Genomic DNA, 21783 nt, shown 5'->3' with positions numbered 1-21783 from the left:
ACCAGCTCCTGACCCTCTCTGCCTTCTTATCTCGCCTCCAGACAGGAGCTGCCCATTTAGTCTCATGTATCTACTTGAGCTAAGAAGCACACTCTCCACGAGTATCATTTTATGTCCCGTAGTCCAGTCTAATCTTTGACTGAAGAGTTGGCCTCGGAAATGGTTTTAGTTTTGGGCTAACAGAGAGTCCAGAGGCCATGTCTTCTGGGGTCCAAGAGGGGATATTATTAAAGTGCATTCCGTGGTAGTTGCTTCCTCTTTCCTCTGAAGGCAGCACGTGGAGGTTTCACTCCGTAGGCAGGGCTGGTGGGTAGTCCTTGAGTTTTCTCTCCAGAGCTCTTCAGCTGAAGGCACCAGCTCCTGGTTTTGCTCCTTTGCAGTGATGTCCTGTGTGCAGTTTCTCCTGCCTCAGGACCAGCTTCTTCTGAGTGTCACCACTGGGAAAGTTGATAGTCTCTGAATCGTCCTCATAGAGCACCAGCAGCTGCAGAGCTGGGATGAGGTTAAAGCTGGGACTGATTGACAGGGGGTTCCATCTTGCTCCCCGTCCCCCTCTTTGCACACCCCCAGCTCCCCAGTTGCCTTCAAATCAGCTCCAGCTCATGGCAACCCCATGTGTGTCAAAACAGGACTGCGCTCCATAGGGTTTCCAATGGCTGGTTTTTCAGCAGCAGATCACCAGGCCTTTCTTCTGAGGTGCCTCTGGGTGGACTCGAACCTCCAACATTTCAGTTAGCAGTGAGTGTGTTAATCATTTGTACCATCCAGGGACTCCTCTTTGCACACAGAGGTTCAAGTTGCCACCTTGGACGGAGCCTTTGTGTGCCATGTCTGCCTGGTGTGGTGGGCGGCGTGGCTGATTCCACGCAGCAGCTGCTCTGTCCTTTTCTGCCGGGGTGCGGTCCTGGGCAAGGGGGTGGCTGGGCACAAAGAGCCTCTGTGACCGGTGAATGGAGCAGCTCCCTGACGAGGTGCGTGGGAGCAGAGCTGCTTGCTGTGTGTCTGGGCCCCCAAGACTGTTCCGCGAGAGCGGCCTCAGAGCCCACGTGGGCTGTGGCGCTGATTCCACAGGGCTTCCTGTAATCAAATCTGCTGATCTGATGGTATTACCCCAAGGAATCCTGAACCCCACGTAGAACCCTCTGAGGGACCATCTGCCCACCTGGCTGTCAGACTTGTCCCAACCCTTTGTCCCCTCTGTTGTCACTGACAGCTTTCAAAACATCTGGCTCTGTGGCACTTCATGAATGTGTGTCCCGGTGTTCTTTGCTTTTGTCGGGCTGGATTTCCTAGAGTGTGGGTTTTCTCAAACGTCGGGAACAAAGCTCGGTTGTTTTCGAGCTCCCGGGATGACCTCGCTGCTCCCTGGCCTTCTGTCTTGTTCCCCCCACTCAACCGATGCTCACGTGGAGGAAAGACCAGAAGGGTCTCCTGCTTTGTTGCTGTCTTCCTGTAATGCCTGAGCCCGCAGCTTGGCAATACTGCATTTGGACCACTGCTTCAGAGCTTTCCTGGTCCCTGGTGGAAAGGGTAGTTGGAGGGAAAACAAATGACTGGTTATCCCCAGGAATAAAGGGAATTGAAGGCTCCGCGTCCCCTCCTCCAAACAGAAGAGGCGGCCAGACACACTTGTGGTTCATTTCCTACCTCAGCTGCTCTTTTGAATGCAGACCTGTGTGTGGTACAGGAGTCCTTCAGGAGTTCTGCCTTCGGTCTAACTTCTGCTTGGAAATTGCAAGTGCTGGGGCTGTGGCTGATGCCTGGGAAGAGCCTCAGTCTTCATGACTGGTCCCTGTGTGGACCTTGTCTTTGGCTTCAGCCAGAAGACCCATGCTCAGTTTTGGTGGGAGTGGAGAGGGCAGGGCTAGGCTGGCACCATGGCGTAGCCCCTCAGATATGTGTGGATCAGATATTTGCTGCTATGGGGAAAACAGTGAACAGCGATGGGGTAAAACAAGTAACCGCTGAGTCAACTTTGACTAATGGCAACCCCATGTGTGTCAGAGTAGGACTGTGTTCCATAGGGTTTTCAGTGGCTGATTTCTTGGAAGTAGATTGTCAGGCCTTTCTTCCGAGATACCTCTGGACGAACTCAAGCCTCGAACCTTTCAGTTAGCAGCTGAGCACGTTAATTGTTTGCACCACCCAGAGACTCCAGTGAGGAAAACAAAAGGCTGTAATGAACTGTGAGAACTGGCTTCCATGAGTAAGGAGGTCTGAATTGGGGATCATGAGACCTGGGTCTAGCCCCCCACCTCTGCCATTATCTGCTTTGTGACCTTCAGCTGTCACTTAACAGAGTGAGGACTGCAGGTGTGTGCGAATCGTGGAGTGGTGAGGCCTCACCTAGCCAGACTCCTGGGCCTGTGGCACACTTTCCCGGGAAGAGAGTGCTTGGCTCACTCGAGATACTTAAAGAGAGCTGCGCTGCCAACTGAACCCCTGTCACCAGCATGGGTGGTCTTGGGGGTTTCTCCTGGCTATTAGCATTCTGTCATTTTTTTGGTAGGGGAGAGGGATCTTGGAAAAAAAATAGGAAAATTATTAGAAAAAGAATCAGTAGCCAGAAGTTAATGCAGATTTGCCTTAATGTGGACTGACCTCCATATAAACTGTTGCCATTAGCAAATGCTCTCCTGGACTTCTTGGAAGGAGCGCTGGTGGCACGGTGGTTAAAGCACTTAGCTGCTAACCGAAAGGTCAGTGATTTGAACGCACCAGCTGCTCCGCGGGAGAAAGATACGGCACTCTCCTCCAGAAAAGATTGCAACCTTGGAAACCCTATGGGGCAGTTCTGCTCTGCCCTGTAGGGTGTCTGTGAGTCAGAATTGACTCAGTGGCAATAGGCTGGCCTCCTGGAGCTGCTCTTCAAGGCTGGCTAGGGGCTGTGTCAAGCACTTTATCTTCTTTAATCCCCACAGTTGCTCAATGAGTTAGAGACTTTTGCCTGTCCCATTGTATAGATTGAGAAATGGAGGGAGAGAGAGACTAAGAAACTTGCCTTCTCTGGAATTTGAACCTAGAGCGTCTGACTCTAGGGTCTGATTTTAACGTGGTCAAGTCAGACTTGGAGTATTGGGTGTCTTTTAGGGTGCTTCATGTTAAGGATATCGACTAATTGGGTGCCTTCCAGAAAAGAGTCTTGGGGAAGGCTTACGGGGGACATGAAAGTGGTCTAAGTTTTTGAAGGCTTTTCATGTGAATGTCTCTAAAAGATTCCAGAGAGGGAGCTTTCTGTCAGCGTTCCACCAGCCCACAAAGGATAGGACTGCTTTCAGGGCACAGTGGGTTTTCCCAATGCTAGAATGATTTCGGCTTCAACGTCTCTGAGAATCCTTCAGTGTAGAATAATTTGTGTTTCTGTACAGTTTGCTCTGCTGCAGCTGCATCCTTTTCTCTTTGTGCCTCTCTCACGATGACAAACACATCTCTCATTGTCCTTGGATACCACTTTTGTAACTGGACTTGTACTGTACTCGAAGCCTGCCCCAGGTCTTGCCTGAGGCTCACCCTCGTCGATAACACACACCATACAGTTGAGGGAGGGCCTGAACAGAAAGGACGGAGATGGTGCTGGTGCTCCCGGCACCTGCAGCAGGTCTGCCAGAGCAGGGCCAGAGAGCAGGAGGGGTCTTGGCAGTGCTTCCACACTCAGGCTGACCCGAGGTGCTCTGAAACAGCAGAGACTTTGCTACCAAGTTTTCACGCTGTTGAGATACAGACTTCCTAATCCCTTCCTCTTTGCTGCTCTTTTCCTTAGACCTACTCAGGCCTGTTTTGTGTGGTCATCAATCCTTACAAGAACCTGCCCATTTACTCCGAAGGGATCGTGGAAATGTACAAGGGCAAGAAGAGGCATGAGATGCCCCCCCACATCTATGCCATCACAGACACTGCCTACAGGAGTATGATGCAAGGTGAGTGCCCCGGGGGCACAAGGCCCTCCCAGTGGCTGAGTCTTCACCATGTCTTGTTCACCTGCTTCCTGTGGCCTCACTGGCCCCTCAGTAGGGACTGATTCACACTCAGTGTCATGGTGATCTAGTGGCTGGGTCAGCCCTGGTGGCACTGGTGATGGGACGGTGCAACATGGAGGTCTGTAAACTCTTGTATGAGAGCCAAAGCCACCAGCTACTCAAAGGGTATGTTTATGTGGTGATAGATGGTTCTAGAAGCTTTAAAAAATACATTTCCTAACTATTTTCCCAATTTCTCCTGCCAGCCCTCCCTGCTCCCTCCTCAGCCTCTTCTTCTACCAGCTGCTCCCTTTCCTCCATTCTTTTCACTCCTCCCTCTCTTGCTCCCTCCTCATGGTCTAGAAACGTGCTTGAGTTTTCCCATCTGTAATAAACCAGCACAAAACCTCTCCTGGACTCTGTACCCCTCTCTGCCTCGTCTCTGTGCTCGCTCTGTCCCATCACAGCGAAGTGTTTTGGAGGAAGAGTCTGCGCTCAGCGCTACCCTTCTGCCTCCCAGCACCCCTCCTCACCCTGAGTATGTGGCCCACCACTTGTCCAGACTGTCAGGCAAAGGTCACCCCTTACTTCCTTGTTGCTACATCTGTGCTCCTGAATGCTCATCTTACTTAACCTCTCCGCAGCATTGAACAATCTTGACCACTCCCTTTTGAAACTCTTTCCTTCCTGAGGCCCTCTCTCTGGTTCCCCTAATCTCTGTCTTCTCCATCTGCTTGGCTCTCCTAGCACCCTCCCTGCCCCTGCCTATTGGTGCCCTTCACGGTCTTGTCCTCAACCCCCTGGTCCTCTCTGAGTATTCCTCTGATGTTCTTTGTTCTATTCTAGGACATGGCTATTGTTGTGATCTTTAGTTGCTCTCTGGTTGATTCCCACTCATGGCTCCCTCATGTGTACAGAGTAGAACTGCTCCACAGGGTTCTCAAGGCTGTGACCTTTCGGAAGCAGATTGCAAGGCCTGTCTTCTGAGGTGCCTCTGGGTGGGTTTGAACAACCAACTTTTCAGCTGTGCTCAACCGTTTGCACCACTCAGGGTCTCCTCGAGTATTCCTTGGGACGATGGCCTCATCTACTTGCATTACTTCACTGTCACTTTCAGGCTGCAACCAGCACTGTCACCTGATCACCACCAGCCACTTACTCTCAGCTGCCTCCCCTCTGCTGCCTTTTCTCTACTTACTCAGCCACCCAGGCCTGGAAACTGGGGGCCATCTTCTACCCTTCTCTCTCCTTTCCCCAAGTCAGTCAACACTTTCTATAGATTTTATCTCTTTGAGTATTTCTGATCCCTGCCTCCCTCTTTCTGACCCCACAGTCACGGCCTAATTAGTTCAAGCCTCCACAATTTCTTTGCCTGCACTTTTGCTTTGGAGCCCTGGTGGCACAGCGGTTAAGGGCTGTGGCTGCTAATGAAACCAAAAGGTCGGCAGTTCGAATCCACCAGTCACTCCTTGGAAACCCTTTGGGGCAGTTCTACTCTGTCCTATAGGGTCACTGTAAGTTGGAATCCAATCGGTGGCAACGGGTTTGGGCTTTTTTAATGGCCTTTTAACCTTCACTCTTAATGAACTCCCCCTCCCCCTTGCTTTCACGAGAGGGTCATCTTTCTAGAATGCAAGTCTTATCAAACCCCTGATTTGAAGTCTTGAAAAATCTTGAAAAGGCTCCCCACTGCCCCCAAGATAACACTTAAACTCTCTAGCAGCGTATAAGGCCTTTTATAACTGGCCTCCTGCCGACCTCTCCAACATGGGACTCTTTACATTTCTCTAACAGGCCATTCTGCTTCAAACTGCCATACCTGCTCCATCTGCCTGCAGTGCCTGGCAAGGCCCTACTCTTTCTTTTTTAAAGACTGAAGCATTATTGTCCTCGAGGGAGAATAGCTGGGCCAGATTTCCATCAGCACTTTAGTGACACTTTATTTGACTTTGGTGTTTACGTGTTTTTGTCTCCTAGACAGGGACAGGGTCCGTGTTGCCCTGATATTTTTAGAGTTTAGACAGATACCTGGCATATGGTCAGCATTTAATGTAATTCTAACTCGAATCCAACTTTCAGGCTGGGCCATATTCTCATATCTTGTATTAATAGTGGGTTTTCATGACCCGTTACAGATGCATCTTTTTTTCTTTAAACTTTGTAGTTAATCTAGGCATTTATTCTAGGCAGTGTTGGTAATGAATCTTGTGGTTATTAACAACTTTGTCCATGTTTAGCGGTTTAAAATGACAACATGTGATCTGTCCCGTACCATCTGCATGTGCTATGGAGAAGGTATTTCATGGTCAAGCTTGATGATGTTTGTAGGATGTACAAGTTGGGCCTAACCTTTGGCTTACGTTCACATCTCAGAATTCCTTGAGGAAGCCAGCCCTTTTTTTAAAGTAGGAACTCTATTTCAAAGTGTTAGCTAGAGCAGTCTGGTGGAAGAACATTCCGTGAGATTCCAGAGCAGTTGGAATCTGTGTCTCTAGAGGTTATGAGTCAATTTTCTGTTGGCTTTTAATTGTCCTAGTGCAAGAAGTGCACCCTAGAGTCTTCTTAAAATCTGAACTACTGAATAAGGGCATGTTCCCACACTTGGATCCTGGATTGGAACAATTTTCTAGCAAGTGATTTTTCAAGAAAGCGAGCTTTCTTCACTGTTAGGTGTGCCATTATGACAAGAATAATGAAATGACAAAAAGCAGAGCACAGGAGGTAGAGTCTTTGGAACTGAACTTCCAGTCTTTCTTCAGACAACCATGGGACTCCTTTCCAAAGAGATTTGTCCTTTATTTATTTGTTCAACAACAACAAAAACATTGAGGGGGAGGGCAAAGTCAGCTCTGTAGAGTGGGATAATTGAACAGAACCGATTGTGCAGAGGGCTGGAGGTTTCCTCTGCGTTGACCAGGAAGCCTTGGCTGGGACAGAAAGGCCTTGATCAGAGCTGAGGAGCTGCCCCAATTATGAGGGTAAGTGGGTAGGCGTTTTCCTTTTTTAGAGACCAGAGATCCCCATTTGCGGGCATGGGGAACCTAAAGTCTCAGCACTTTCTTTTTACCAGTCTACGTAGGCGTAGGGTCCAGCTGCTTTCTACCCCTCAATCTGAAAGAGTCTCACTTTGCCTTTGGCTTCTTGGACTTGTTGCAGCTCTTTAGCCCCATGTCGATCAACTGAGGACATTTTTAAGCTATTGAGAAGTTCCTTCTTGTTGTACCCAGTTGACCTGCAAAGCAGTTAGCAGCAAGTTTCTTGTTTTGGGAACAAGAAGACGTTAATAAGGGACGTTGCCCATCATATAACAGGATGGTTCACCAGTAAAGACAGTTCCCATGAGGAGCCTTTGGTTCTTGCCCTAAGTCAGGTGTTGCCAGCAGAGTCCTGGGGTCTGCAGGCTGTTAAAATCAGCTCCTCTCTGTCGAGTGAAGGCTCAGCACATGCTGCCCCCCACCCACTTTGGGGGAAACAGGTTTGCTCTCTGTCACTCACATCTTAAAAGGCACAGCCAGGCAGTTCCTTTTCTGCTTTTTCTTTAAACAAGAACTAGAAAAAGATTTCCTTCCTGAGCTGCCTGTGGCTTATGCCATACCAGCATTTATTCTGCCAGATCGGGTGGTTGGTGGCTTTGTCTGGGAGCTCATATGAGATGAGCTCCTTGACCCTTCGTTTTCTCTCGAATGCCCTGGTTTGCCTGTACAGTCCTGATTTCTGCCTGTTGTCCTGGAGTAGTTATTAATAGTGTTTCTCTTTCACTTTCAGAAGCATTCCAGTTTGGGTGATAAATTATATGATCACTTTACCTACAAGTTAGACTAAGCCAGAGTTTCTCAAACTTGTCACTTCTGACATTACAAAAACAAACCAAACCTGTTGCCGTTGAGTCGATTTCGACTCTTGGTGACCCTGTGACTTTTGACATTGGGTGCCCAATAATTCCTTGTTGTCAGGGGGCTGCCATGACTTTTGACATTGGGTGCCCCATAATTCTTTGTTGTCAGGGGGCTGCCTCGTGCGTTGTAGGATGGTTAGCAGCATCTTGGCCTCCACTCACTAGATGCCAGTAGCACTTCTCTCTCCAGTTATAAAAACCACAGATGTCTCCAGACTTTGCCATGTGTTCCTTGGGGGGCAAAATTGTCCCCAGCTGAGAACCACTGGACTAAGCACTGCAGAGTGATTTACTCTGAATATCAGCCTTGCTCAGTAGTGGCTGCCTGGAGCCCTGTGTTAGCAAAGATTGGAGACTCAGTGCGAAGGAATGCTGGGATAGATAGTGCTGTCTGCCACAGGAGTGGGATAGGGTGTGGCAGCATATGGTGTCTCTGGATTAGGCCATGGTGATAAGAGAAAGAAAGAGCCAGAATACTGAGAGGTTTGGTGCATATTCCTGGCACTGGAGGCCCTGACGGTCCAAGTGGAGAGACGTGTTTGTAGACAGAGATCTGTGGCTGTAGCTACATAACAGGACACATTTTTACCTACACTTGGTGCCAACGCAACTGGAACAGATGACAGGTGTCTTGGGAGTTTGGAGGGAGGTGTGGCTGCGAGGACTGGAGAGGTCGGGGCAGACACCGCAGAGGTAGAATTTTGTGGAAAGGCTGGCAGGTATTTGTCAATAAGTGGTCACGGCACAGCCCAGATGTGCCCAGCACAGTTTTGTTTGTTGTTTTAATCCCCAGCCTTGGGTTTAATTAAAGTTGTGGTGACATGGTCTGTTCACCCTCCCAGTCCTGGCTTTCCCATTTGGCTAATGTATTGTCATGGCCTTGAGTGGGTCTTCTTGCCTTGGGGATTGGGCTGTTGCTCTCAGGATTCTGTAAAGGCACTGAAGGCTTTGAACTGTCTGAGGCCAGGAGGGTGTGAGACAGCATGAACTTCCTCTGTGCTGACCTTTGCTAGGCAGACATCAGCTTTAGGGGACAGGGGCGGATCTCGAGTACAAAGAGCTGCCGTGGGAATTCAGGCAGAAGGGGCTCATGGTCTATGAAGGGCGTGACTGGGTTGGAAAATGGCACCCCTGGCTTCCTCAGGACCCAGGCCCTCTGGGTCTCCCCTGTGTGTAAGGGGTGTATGTTTTAACAGGGGAACCTGCGAGTTGAAGAATCTAACTTGAGAGCCTAGCTATCTCTCTAGCAAGAGTGAAAAAAAACCCTTCTGTGTTAATTAGTTAGAATGCCAGGTTTTGTTCACTCACAGTGACTTTCTGGTATTTTAATGAGCTCCCAGCATTTCTGAGGGAGGGGGGCAGGGTCTGCTTTCATTCCAGGCCTCAACTAATCCAAGAACTATTTAACCCTTTGCTCTGTGCTATTCCCCTCCTCCTTCCCCCCTTTGCTGCTCAGCGGAAGCTTGAGAAGTGGTTGGTAGTGAGCTGTTGCTCAAAGTGGCCAGTGAGTGTCCACATTTCTTTCGGTGGTTGACTAACCTTTCTGGGTAAACAGTCAGGGCTCTAATATTAGCATTATCCTCACATCTAATCATGGTTCCTCTAATTCACAGGTAAAGGGACAGGCCCAGGAATGCTAGGTATCCTGTCCCAGGGCACACAGGGAGTCGGCCCAGACTCCAGGGTCTCCTGACTCCCCGCCCCCAACCCCTCAACAGGGTTGTGGTCCATGGGGTACTGCTTCCCCTTGTTTTCATTGGCTGATTTTTAAATTAATTTTTTATTGTGGAAAGTATGTAACAAAACATTTGCCATTTCAGCAAGCTTCGTTTGTATAGTTCAGTGACATTAACTGCGTTCCTCGTGTTGTTCAGCCATCACGCTTAAATGAACAGAGCAGAGTGTCCCTTCTGGCTGTTTGAAAAAAAATGGTTTTGTTTATTGTGGGGAAAATAGACATACCAAAGCATATTGCCATCTCAACAGTTTCTGCACGTACAATTCAGTGACATTGATTACACTCTTCAACTTGTGCAGCCATTCTCTCTGTCCTTTTCCAAACCATTCCACCACCATGAACAGCCTCTAACTGGGTGTTGAAGGCATTCCTCTCCCTGGCTGGATGGTTAGGTGGAGAGTGGGGGTGGAGAGGCTCCCTTTCCAACCCCTCCCAGGTTCCCCCCACCCTCAGCTGGATGTTATTCTGAGGCCCCACATTGGTCAGACTCTAGGGAAATGCTTCAAGGCTAGAGTCAAGTGTGATTTTGAGCAGAAACCAGGATAGGCGATGAGGAATGAGAGCAGCAGGAAGCCACAGATCTGATGACTCCACTTAAGCAGAAGCCTGCGGGCAGGAGGCTATGGAGCCCTGCCGGCTAGCCCAGCCGTGTCTGCACTGGAGCCCTGCTGGCCTGCCTATGCTGCCTGTGTCTATGGGGCTGGTGGCGCTCACCAAGGAGGGCACGTGCTCTGTTGCCACATACCGTCATTCTCCTGCACTTGCTGAGCACCTACTGTGTGCCAGGCACTCTGCAGAGAGGATAAAGGCAGCACACCGTGGCCCTGCCTGGAGGAGGTCACTCGCTGTCTCGTACAGAGAGGGCAGCACACAGACTCCCAGCACACAGGAGGGGGCTCCCCACTGAGCCCGGGGGCTGCTTGGGCAGGAAGGGGCTTTCGTAAGTGGCATTGCTTTATGTAGGTCATATGTTGGAGCCAGACACAAAAGGACAAATACTGTAGGATCCCTTTGTCTAAAATAGAATAGGCAAATGCATAGAGACAGAGAATGGATGCGTGGTTGCCAGGGGCTAGAGCAAGGGGAAAATGGGGAGATTTGGCTTAAGGGGTACAGAGTTACTATTTGGGTGATGAAAAAGTTTTAGAAATAAATAGTGGTGATGGTTGCAGAAAAGGGGGGTCTCTGGGCACATCTCAGCGTTAGCTTCAGGGGAATCTTGCTTTGTGAACAAGAGAAAGTGCGGTTTGCAGGAGCGAGTGCGGGGCTTGGACGAGCTTTGAGTTAGAATCTGGGCTCTGTCACTAACTGTGACTTGGGTGGAGCAAGGTAATGTGATCTAACTGAGCCTTCCTTTTCTCCTGTGTGTTTTGGGCTTGATAAAATTTACCTTGCGTAATTATGGTAAGAATTAGACGAGAGAGGCTGTTCACTGCTGGCCTGTGATAAGTGCTCTTTAGGAAGTAACAAAAGGAGCCTGAAAACTTCATTTCTTGACTTAACTGGCCCTGCCTTACGTATAACTTTAAATTCACTAATTTCTTCCATCCTTGCTCCCCCTTGTTTGATGAAGTTGAGAACCAAATGCTTCCTCCAGCCGGGCTTTTTAGTCTCCTCAAAGACAGTCCTCCAGGAGCTAAGTCCTCAGTAGCAGCACGCGCAGAAAGCGGCTTGTCAGAACTGTCCTCCCCTGCAGCCACCACCACAGAGCACACAGCTTGGACTTGTCTGGTCTTGTCTGGGGAGCCAGCGCAGGTAGTACTGAGGCCTCTGGGAAACATGGCCTTGGTTGAGCTTCAAGAAAATGTCACGGATGCTCCAGAAATGGGCCTTCAACAACACTGAGCTGACTTTCTGTTGATTGTACTAGCGATGGGGGCAGTGGTGGTTCAGTGATAGAATTCTCACCTTCTATGAGGGTGACCCGGGTTTGATTCCTGGCCTGTGCACCTCATGGAAAGTCACCACTTGTCTGTTGGTGGAGGCTTGTGTGTTGCTACGATGCTGAACAGGTTTCAGCTGAGGTTCCAGACTAAGATGACCTAGGAAGAAAGGCCTGGCAATCTACCTTCAAAAATCAGCCTATGAAAATCCTATGGATCACAACGGTCCAGTCCTGTTGTGCATGGGGGGCCCAGGGCCACCGCCCAGAAACTGGAGCGGGGAGTGAGGGGGACTTTCTTCCATCTGGTCCAAGGGGGCTGCTCTGCTGTACCTGTCAGAAGGCCATCCTGGCCCTGGAATGAGGCTGGTCAATTATAATGTGGCTGTGCCTGTCAGTTTCTGTTATGGGTTGAATTGTATCCCCCCTAAAATATGTGAAAGATGTGGCAGTCTGCTTCCGTAAAGATTGCAGCCTTGGAAACCCTGTGGGGCAGTTCTATTCTAGCCTATGGGGTTGCTACGAGTCTGAATCAACCAGACGGCAATGGGTTTGGTTTTCAGTTCCTCTCCGGCTGCTTACTGAGCGCTGCTCACTGCCCAGTTTGTCCTGTTCTCTCAAATTCTGGCCCTGAGGCTCCAGGAGGACTGTGTTCCCATATGTCAGAGCTGAACACTGATGCATTCAGAGAAAAGGGTCGCTTTCCTTCACCTACCTGATTTCTGGAATTCTGCTATCAGGTGAAAGCAAAAGAAATTCCCTAAAACTAAAGAGAGAGAAAAGAGCTGATAGTCCTCAGGTAGAAAAGTCAAGATTCTATAAGTGTCTTCTGCAACCTTCCTTTGGTCTTGATCAAGGCTGTTGGCTCAGTGTTGACCTTTAAAATAAAATCTGAGACTGATTGGGGCCCAGGATGCCATTCCAGTCGGACATCGTGACTTGAAGAAGATGTTTCTCAAACATAAGCTGGTCCACAATATGGAGGGGCAAGGGGAAAGGTCTAGCTGAAAGCAGAGGGAGAGTGAGCCGAGCAGGTTCTGGCCTAAAAGTCGCTAACGTGTGCCTCTTATTGGAAACCACCGGGTTCTTCAGTGGAGCATCTATTGTTCATCTCTTGGTGTTGACAGTCCCAGTATTCTCGAACAAGCGTGAGCATCCTGCCCAAAGGGGGCTTCACAGGCCAGTTGCTCTCCTTGCAGGGCTGTTTGTGCTCCGACCAGGTTTGTCATGAGTGTGGCCTGGCTGTGTCCGTCTTGCTCCCTGTTTTTGTCCCCTTGTCCTTCCCTCTTATCCTGCCCTCACTCGCTCCCTGCGTGCCCAGCCCTCTGCAGAACTGTAACTGTGGGTTATTCCCTGTCTGTGAGCAGTTCTCCTTCGGGATTCGGCAAGGGTCCTATCCTGCCCCTGTCTTTCCTTCCCCAAGGGGAATGTTGGTAAGGGCAAGGCAGAATCGACCCTGGATGCCGGGTCCCTGCAGAGTCCTGGTGGCATTTGCTGTGGGCAGTCAGTGGTCATAGGTGGACGCCTCCGTGACTTTTGAATTTCCCTCCTGCCTGACAAACCTGTTAGAGCTGCCTCTCAGCAGGAGAACATTCTCTCTCCCAGCCCCACCCGTGGGAGCAGGAGATAAACAGCCAGTGGCTACTCTGGCAGGTTTGCCTGCATGCTGAAAGCTTACCTGTTTTCTGGAAGCCTACCTATTTTCTGGAAGCTTACCTGTGTGCTGGAAGGTTACCTGTTTTCTGGAAGCTTTCCTGTTTTCTGGAAGCTTACCTGTGTGCTGGAAGCTTACCTGTGTGCTGAAAGCTTACCTGTTTTCTGGAAGCTGTCCTGTTTTCTGGAAGCTTACCTGTGTGCTGGAAGCTTACCTGTGTGCTGAAAGCTTACCTGTTTTCTGGAAGCTGTCCTGTTTTCTGGAAGCTTACCTGTGTGCTGGAAGCTTATCTGTGTGCCGGACGCTTACCTGTACACTGAAAACTTACCGGTATTCTGCCGGATGCATTTTGGTGAAGAGAGAGCTTGTCTGGGGTCTCGCTTGTTCTCTGACGTAATGAAAGTGAAGAGCAGTCTAATTATCAGGGGTACCTGGGGGAAGGCTTCCCATTCTCTGCCTGGGGACTTGAGCCACCTCAGCAGAGTTCAAACCAGGGTGCTACCTGAGGGTGCATGGGGGCGGTGGGCATCGGCACGGGGCCAAGTTGAACTGGCTTCTGGGTTTGGCTTGCCGCCAGTCGAGCATCTCCTGGGACTGGGACTACCTTGGTGTCTCGGAGAGAACGTTTGTTAATGGTCACGTTGTATTTGGGTGCCACGGGCAGGGGCCTCCTTCTTTGCCCAGCAACTGCCAGCCTGGCCCGTAGGCTGCCAGGAGGTTTCACGACATCATAAAGCACACACCTGACTTGGCCTCCATTTGCAGCCTCTGCTAACACTAGTTGTGACTTTGCACCTGTTCTTCCTCCCTTCTTCGGTTCCTTCCCAAGAGCTTATGACCCATGCTTGTGAATTGGTCTGGCTTTTGCAGAAACAAGGAGATGAGCTTGAAAGGGCCCATGTGGATTTAAATGAGAGTGTGACGTTTCTTCCTTTGCAGCACAGAGTAGAGCTGCAGGCGACCTCAGTGCCTGCCCCGAAGGTGCTCTTCAAAGGGGAGCCTTTGAGGAAGGACCAGGAGGCCAGAGGCCTGCAGTTTCCACCTAGCTTGTGTGACTTTGAGTACATCATTGGGTTTCTCCCAATCGTAGCATCTCTATAAAGCAAGATGATCGAACCAGATGCTCTCTAAGGCCTTCTCAGCCCTTGAGTTCTGAGCTCAGACCCCACAGGTATGTCAACATTTGCACTTGGGCCCATTGAGACCCTTATGCTGTCCCCAGGAGAGTCATGGGGAGAAGTAACTTTGGAGCCCGGGAGCTTGCCCGAGGCAGCCCGAGACTCCATACCCCAGGCAACGTGGAGCAGGGCTTCAGCGTGCTGACACGGGTCTGAGGTGGAGCAGCTCCATACAGTGAGCCCCTCCCGAGGTCTGCTCTGGAATGTTTGTGGAAGATCAGTTGCACAGGCCCCTTGCTAGGGCATGTTTGGGGCCTGTTTGTCGCGGATCATCCAGTTTGTGTCACCCCACACAGGCATCTTGCCCGACCTGAAACACTGCCCTTTCCCTTTTCTTCTCTTGATCCATATCCATGTCTTGGTCAGTTGTCAAGAAACCTGGGTACCCCAGAGACGGGTCCCGTGGGCAGGGCACCCTTCCAGGTGTGCCCCTGGAGAGCGGCTCTGAGCTAGCCCCTCGGGGGAGGTGCTGTCTCAGCGAGGGTTCCAGTGAGTCAGTCCCGGCAGCAACTGGCCCGTTCTCTTCTCCCTGCACTTCCTCTTGGGGCTGATGTCACCGCTTTGTGAGCAGCGTGGCCTTTTATGGACAAGAATCGGCCTGCGGCTCTGCTCACAGAGGAAGTGAGCGATAAGGCCCATAGCATAAGTCTGTAATGGGATGGAGTACGTGTGTGCAGGGGTCCCCCTCTGCCCACTGAGCCGGAGCCTTCAGAGCGGCTGGAAACACCTGTCCACTCTGGGCTGCCCGCCTCAACTTGAGGAGGCTGTTCCTGTCCCTACCTCACCACCTGGGCTCAGCCTTGAGGCATTCTGTGTTTAAAATAAAATTGAGAGAGAATCCTCTGTCGTTGAGGTAAAAAAAACCAGTTGCCGCATTGAGTCAATTCCGACTCATGGCAGCCTCCTGTGTGTCAGAGAAGAACTGTGCTCCATGGGGTTTTCAGTGGCTGATTTTTTGGAAGTAGATTGCCGGACCTTTCTTTCGAGGCGCCTCCAGGTGGACGCGAACCTCCAACCTTTTGGTTAGCAGCCGAGCCATTTGCACCACCCAGGGATCCCCCTTCATGGAATATGTAACTGTTTTTGTTGTTGTTCCAAAGGAGGTGTGCAAAGTGGAGCACTGGGGAGGTGGCTGGGCTCTGTAATTAAGGACGAGCATCTTCCGGGTGCCTGTGCTGCCAAGTGCTTTCTCGCCCGTCATTTCCTCTAAACCTCAGAGCTAGTCTATGAGGGAGGGGCCTCCCTCTTTCATTTTACAAATGGGGACTCTGAGTCCCAGTGAGGCCAAGTGCTCCAGGTATCGAGAGGGGAGGTGCGGCGTGAAGACCAGAGCTCGGGGCTTCAGAGCCTGCAGTCGGAGGCTTTCTCCTATTTGTGGCTGCCCCACACACATAAGATGGGACTGGTGGTTTTCACACTGTGCTCCGAGGAGCCCTGTTTCCATCGTCCCCTTCCCGGCCAGAGCAGCTCTGGTTTTTATCTTCTGTTTTTCATGCCGGGAATTTGAGGATGTTTTTTCTGAGAAGACGCTGCTACTGCTTTTTAAAAACTTGAAAACCACCAAGGGGGAGAGGCATAAGCCTGCCTCTGCCCCACCCCCACCATAGGGACCTAAGGGGCGCGAGACCCTAAGTTAGCTTCACAGCAGGGAACCAAGTTCCCAGGACAGGGTTCCCCTTGGCTCTGCACTCCGCAGGCTGTGGGTCATAGGGTGTGTGTGTGTGTGTGTGTGTGTCTGTCTGTCTGTCTGCCTGCCTGTGTGTCTACTCTAGTGTGGAGGAAGGAAGGGCATTTTCAAATAAGCCTGTGGTCCATATCGGCCCAAATAAGGACTTGAGTCAAAACAGACAGATTGCGCTGGACTCCCAGGTGAAAAAGTGTGCCGAAGGGCTTATGGTGAGAGTGTTAAAGAGCATCCCTCCCAGAATGCACCGGGCGAGGGAGTAAACTGAGTCAGACAGAGAGCTGACGGGTTTGAGACTTCTCAGCAGGCCACACCCAGAAGAGATGCTTCTAAGCTCAGGAACAAATCTGAAAGAACTGCCGTGAGAAGGGACATATGCAAAACAGGGGTAGTAACACTTGTCTTAACTGCCTTGTAAAGTTAGCGTGAGGCCAGCACAAGATAACGGGACTATGAGTGGCTGTAAGAACTGAAGAGGCCTTTATGGGTCTTTCATTCCAGCCAGGTGGATGTGGGGCGCTAAGTGAGGGGGGAGGGCGGCGCAAGAGTTGAAAAGATGAGAAGGGCCTCCTGTCAGTTTCCCTCGCCAAAAGCGTGTACCCAGATGAGTGTTTTCTGGCAAAGCAAATGCAGGTTTCTCTCTAGTGGAGCATTAAAGCGTCTGGGTGTTTCTTTTAGGGTGGTGCAGTGGTTATTAAGTGCTTGGCTGCCAACCAGAAGGCCTGTGGCCGTCTGCTTCCCTAAAGATTTACAGCCTTGGAAACCCTATGGGGCAGTTCTCCTCTGTCCTACAGCGTCACTATAAGTCAGAATTGACTCAACAGTAACGGGGTGGCAGCGGCAACCTCACTTCAGGGGCTGGAGGTGAAAGGTCAGAGGAGTGAAGGAGCCCGGAGTTAGGGTAGCATGGAGGCTAGTGAGTTTGGGTCTGGAATTTGGAGCATGTGCAGGACTGCGTTCCAGTGTGTGTGTCTGTGTGTGCCTGATGTGCACCTGTGTGTGCACATATACACACATACATGTGTGCATGTGTATCCAGATGTGTCTGTGCATGTCTGTGTATGTGCACATGCCTGTGTGTGCACACATGCATCTGTGTACACGCACCTTTGCTTGTTTGTGTGTACGTGCTCCTCTGCGTGCTCATATAAATGTGTATGTATGTGTACATGCAGCTGTATGTGTGTACATGTGCCTATGTGTGTCCATGTATATGCACCTGTGTGCACGTGTCTGTGTACACATGCCTGTGTCCATATGCATCGGCGTGTACGTGTGCCTGTGTGTGCACGTGAGCCTGTGTATACGTGCACGTCCATGTGTGGCTGTGTGTGTGCGTGTGCACGTGCGTGTGTCTGGGGGCTCTGTTTCCTGTTGTTAAGCAGCATCTACGTGTCACACAATCAGAGGAATTCCAGCCATCCCTGGCCTGGGCTCAGGCATCTCTGGAAGGGATGGGGAATGCTTCCTTATATGGTAGTGCTGGCCCGGTTGCTGCCTCCCGACTTGCCTCCCCCGCACACAGGTACATTCTTGCTGGCTACCATGACTAAACATGCCCCGCAGCTGGGAGACCACAGGGGGAAGCAGAGGGGGAGGGCGAAGGCCTGGGTTACAGAAGTGTTCCCAGCGCTTATCGGTTGTTGCACGCTCCCAAGAGGGATGAAAGTTGCTTTCAGCCTTGCCCCCAAGCACTGTCTCTTATCGAGGCTCGTGTTAGCTCCAGTCTTAGCCTGTGCTGGGCAGCCTTGAAAGATGAGACAAGGGGAAGGAAGGCTGTCCTCACGGGCCTGCTTTCTGAGCGGTTCTGACATTGGTGAGTGGGTGTGGGGTATGTTTGTGTGAACGTGAGGGACCGCACCCTCTGTACCCCACCCCGTTGATATTTATTCCATGGGTGGGAGGCTGCAGACAGGGCCAACCAGGGCAGGGGTCAGGGTGGAGATAAATGCCTGGCCCCACCGTGGCGAGCTCAGGTGAGCTAGGAAACTCACCTGTGAAGAGGCAGGTGACCTAGCCACTTAGTGTCTGCTGGTATCGAATGGCCCAATCTGTCTCCCCAGGCCACGCCTCATCCTCCCAACTCCTCCCAGTGGCCAGTCCTGCAGGCCTAGGCTGGCCAGTGGAGCCAGCACGTGTGCCTCAGAACCTGCCATGTCCGTATTTCTGTCCAGTGCTGACACTACTACTGTTGCCAACTACTAGTGCTCCTCCAGGAGCCCTGGTGGGTGGCACAGTAGTTATAAGCTCAGCTGCTAATTGAAAGGCTGGTGGTTCAAACCCACCTAGCGGCTCTGCGGGAGAAAGATCTGTCGTCGATCTGCTTCCGTAAAGATTATAGGCTAGGAAACCCTATGGGAGGCAGTTCTGCTCTCATGTTGGGTTGCCAAGAGCCAGAATGACTTGATGGCACTCAACAGTAGTTCTCCTTCACACAAGGACAACGCCCCTGACCCCAGCACGGTGCCTTCATGATGGGGAAGTGAGCAGACAGTGGCATGGGTGGGGCTCACTCTTTTGATAGGGCTCCATGCCAGGTCTACTTCTTGTACCATTTTTATTCTTCAAAATAACCCTGCAAGGGAAGCAGGTTGTTTATATTCTTACTCTACCCACCCAGCCGGGGTCATTGCTGAAAGTTTCTGACAAGCATAGAGATCAAAGTGTCACAGAAGCTTGTCAAAAGCTGTCATTCGTACGAGCTTCTGTTCTTTCCGAGTTGCTTCATTATTGACATCTTCCATGCACAACGCACCATGCTTCACATGTGTTATTTACATGGGTCTCTGGGTGGTGCCCAGAGCCCTGGTGGCACAGTGGTTAGGAACTTGGCTGCTGACCAAAAGGTCAGCAGTTCAAATCCACCAGCCGGCTCCTTGGAAACCCCCTGGGGCAATTCTTTGTCCTACAGGGTCGCTATGAGTTGAAATCAACTCACGGCAATGAGTTTGGTTTGGGTTTTTCTGGATGGTGCAAATGGTTAAGTGCTCAGCTGCTAACAGAGATGCCTGAGAAAGGCCTGGTGATCTACTTCTGAAAAATCAGCCATTGAAAGCCCTGTGATGCATAGTTCTACTCTGACACACATGGGATCACCATGAATTGGAGTTAACTGGACGCCAGTTGGCTTGGTTGTTATCCCATATCACAGAGGAAGAGACTGAGGCTCAGAGACGATTGTCCAAGGTCTCACACAGCTCATGCACTCTGGAGCCAGCCTTCTATCCCAGGCCTTGTCTACACCATCCCTCACCCCAACTTCTTAAACAGTGCTCCTTCTTTGCATGGGGGCAATATTTAAAACAGCTGCTGCGTGCCTTATTTCTAAAGCCAGCACCCCCAGTTATTAACACCAGGGCAGGCCCCACCTTAGTTCTCAGTAAAGCAGACTCTGGGGAGTTTTCAGTAGATTGGCCTTCTCTAAGGCAGGAGTGGGAGTGCTATGTCTGGCTTTATGGGGATGGGGTGGCAGTCTGAGCCTGGGGCCTAGGGGCAGCTCCTCCTCGTTGGGAGGTGTGTGGTCAGCCTGTGTTGGCTGGGCTGGTGCGGGTCCCCTGCAGGGCAGCATTTGAGGCTTTGCCCTTCTCTCTTGGGAAATGGGCTGCTTGCTCTTCTGAAGTGAAAAGGGGGAGGCTTTTGTATCTGGCTGGAGTTAATTGTAATGTCTCCCTGATGTTTCTTTTGTTTTAGACCGAGAGGATCAGTCCATTTTGTGCACGTAAGTCACTCTTTAACGTCTGGATGGTGGGACCTTGCTTCCCCCTGGCCTGTTCTTATTCTTGAGGCTTCTAATGAAATCTGGGTGGCGAGTTCCAGTTTTAGCTCCAATACTCCCCCTCCCCTTCACCAAGGACTGGACTTAAGGCTATATGTTTTTGCTCACTGGGCCGCCAGATGGACCAGCTTTATCTCATGGCCAAAGATTTAATCTGCCTTCCTCAAAGGAGCCAGTGGGCAGATGGGGGTAGAGGTTGTAGCAGAGAGAAAAACCCAGAGTCTTCTCAACTAAGTCCAGTCAGGAGACGATTGGCCGTCCTCTAACTCCTGAACAGAGTGCATTCCCCCCAACCCTGAATGGTGGCTTTCTTTACCTGGCCTCACGTCGACACTGGGTCCTGTCCCCCTCACCCTCTGAAATGCACAAGGGGACACATAAACCCCATTGCTGAGTGCGTTAATGATACAGAACATTCCTGCAAGTGAAGGTTCAAGGGGAACATGTATAAGTGCCTTTGACCTCTAAGTCAACAGCTGCCTACAACTGATTCCTAAAACTCTTGGACGCAAAGGCTGCCAAGTGACCAGGGCAACAGTGAATACAAGTTCACTTCTGTCAGGCCCCTGGAGGGCTGTGGGAAATGGACCTATGGAGGGTTCCAGAACTTAGCATTCCTTTGGCTGCCCCCTTTTCTGACACTGGATATTGGGTTCCTCATTGGCACCTAGCAGAATGGTGGGCAGTAGAGTGTGCGGTGGAAGGGGACAGATTTAAAGGATTGGGCTAACCTGGGAACTTTCTGGAATCTCTTGGCAGGGGTGAGTCTGGAGCTGGCAAGACAGAGAACACCAAGAAAGTCATTCAGTACCTGGCTCATGTAGCCTCATCACATAAGAGCAAGAAGGACCAGGTGAGTGCCGGGGCCTTCTTCTCCACGGCTGCTCTCTGGACCTTCGGTGGGATAATCTAGGAAGTGTCTGAGATGCCCGAGGAAGAGCATTTAATGATTCATGGCTTCGGCTTAAAATGAACTTGCTCTGGGGAATGAAGCAGCCTGGACCCACTTCCGTCAAGGCTGCAGCTTAGCTGTCTCAAGTGTGGGTCAGTGGTAGCAAGCCGGTTTCTCCCTTGGCCTCCTAAATTTCGGAGTTGCCATGGAAACTGGAGATGACCCAACCTGGGGTTTGCATAGCAGCACTCAGGAGTTTGCCGTGTGTGCAGTACTGGTGTCCACCTCTGGATCCGGAAGAAGGGATTCGAAGACTTGGTTCTCCAGTTGATGGAGACTGGCAGGGCCTCGGCAGGCCTGTGTTTGGCTCCTGCTTCCTTTCTCTGCTGTGCAGTGACCCTGGGTGGACAGCCCCCCAGGGAAGAGAGAAAGGGCAGCTGGAAAGTCGTCTCATGTGCATTTTTCTCCCTCTCCCTCTTGGTGGATTGTGTCGGCCTCAGCAGTGTCCTCACTAGGTGAGCTGCACGTTTACTGCACGTTCTGCACTGGGAATGCGTGTTCTGCCCATCGTGTGCCCTTGACCTGGTTATTTTCTCCTGAGCAGCTTTTCACTCCACCGTTGTCACCTTCTGCAGCTAGAACTCTTCTTGTAGGCTCAGCTCACTGACTCTTTTGGGAGGGGCTGGCGTGACACACAGTGACCTGTCGTGCACTCTGAAATGACAACTACTGCAAAATCTCCGTGTGGCCTCACCATCTAGCTGTTCTCAGAAACCTGGCCATGGCCAGAATTTCCCACAGGGAACCGGACCTCGGCATGGTGGGATGGAGGTGGGCCCTTCCGAAGCCCCACGGGCTCAGAGTTCCAGACCAGAGATGGATGACCGCCCCCCTCTCACCTACCACTCCGAGCTGGTCAGCAGCGGTGCTGGGAGGGCCCCACATTGGGGCTTCCCTGCAATTGAGGATGATCAGTCTTAAGCATGACCGTGTGGTGCCCTCTCTCTTTCTCTCAAGCACACACTTTTAAACTTCCTTGTGACATCTAAGTGGCAGTGGGGTCCCCTCCAGCCAGCGGGGGTGGGGTGGGGCTCCACGTTACTGGCGTGCTGTGTGCAGCATCTCTAAG

General features: G+C 51.1%; 1 protein-coding gene across 2 annotated transcripts in view; it reads left to right on the top strand.

Annotated features, from left to right (window-relative positions):
- The window catches only part of MYH9 (myosin heavy chain 9), a 103563-nt gene that overhangs the window by 39682 nt on the left and 42098 nt on the right, over positions 1-21783 (top strand). For both annotated transcript variants that reach the window (XM_004373814.2, XM_023729038.1), the window contains exons 3-5: positions 3761-3917; positions 19678-19705; positions 20522-20615. In XM_004373814.2, the coding sequence (XP_004373871.1) occupies positions 3761-3917; positions 19678-19705; positions 20522-20615 (279 nt within the window). The remainder of the gene's footprint in view (positions 1-3760; positions 3918-19677; positions 19706-20521; positions 20616-21783) is intronic.

The sequence above is a fragment of the Trichechus manatus genome, unplaced genomic scaffold (assembly GCF_000243295.1).
Source record: "Trichechus manatus latirostris isolate Lorelei unplaced genomic scaffold, TriManLat1.0 scaffold00027, whole genome shotgun sequence".
Taxonomy (NCBI): Eukaryota; Metazoa; Chordata; class Mammalia; order Sirenia; family Trichechidae; genus Trichechus; species Trichechus manatus.
This window is presented reverse-complemented; position numbering and strand designations above follow the sequence as displayed.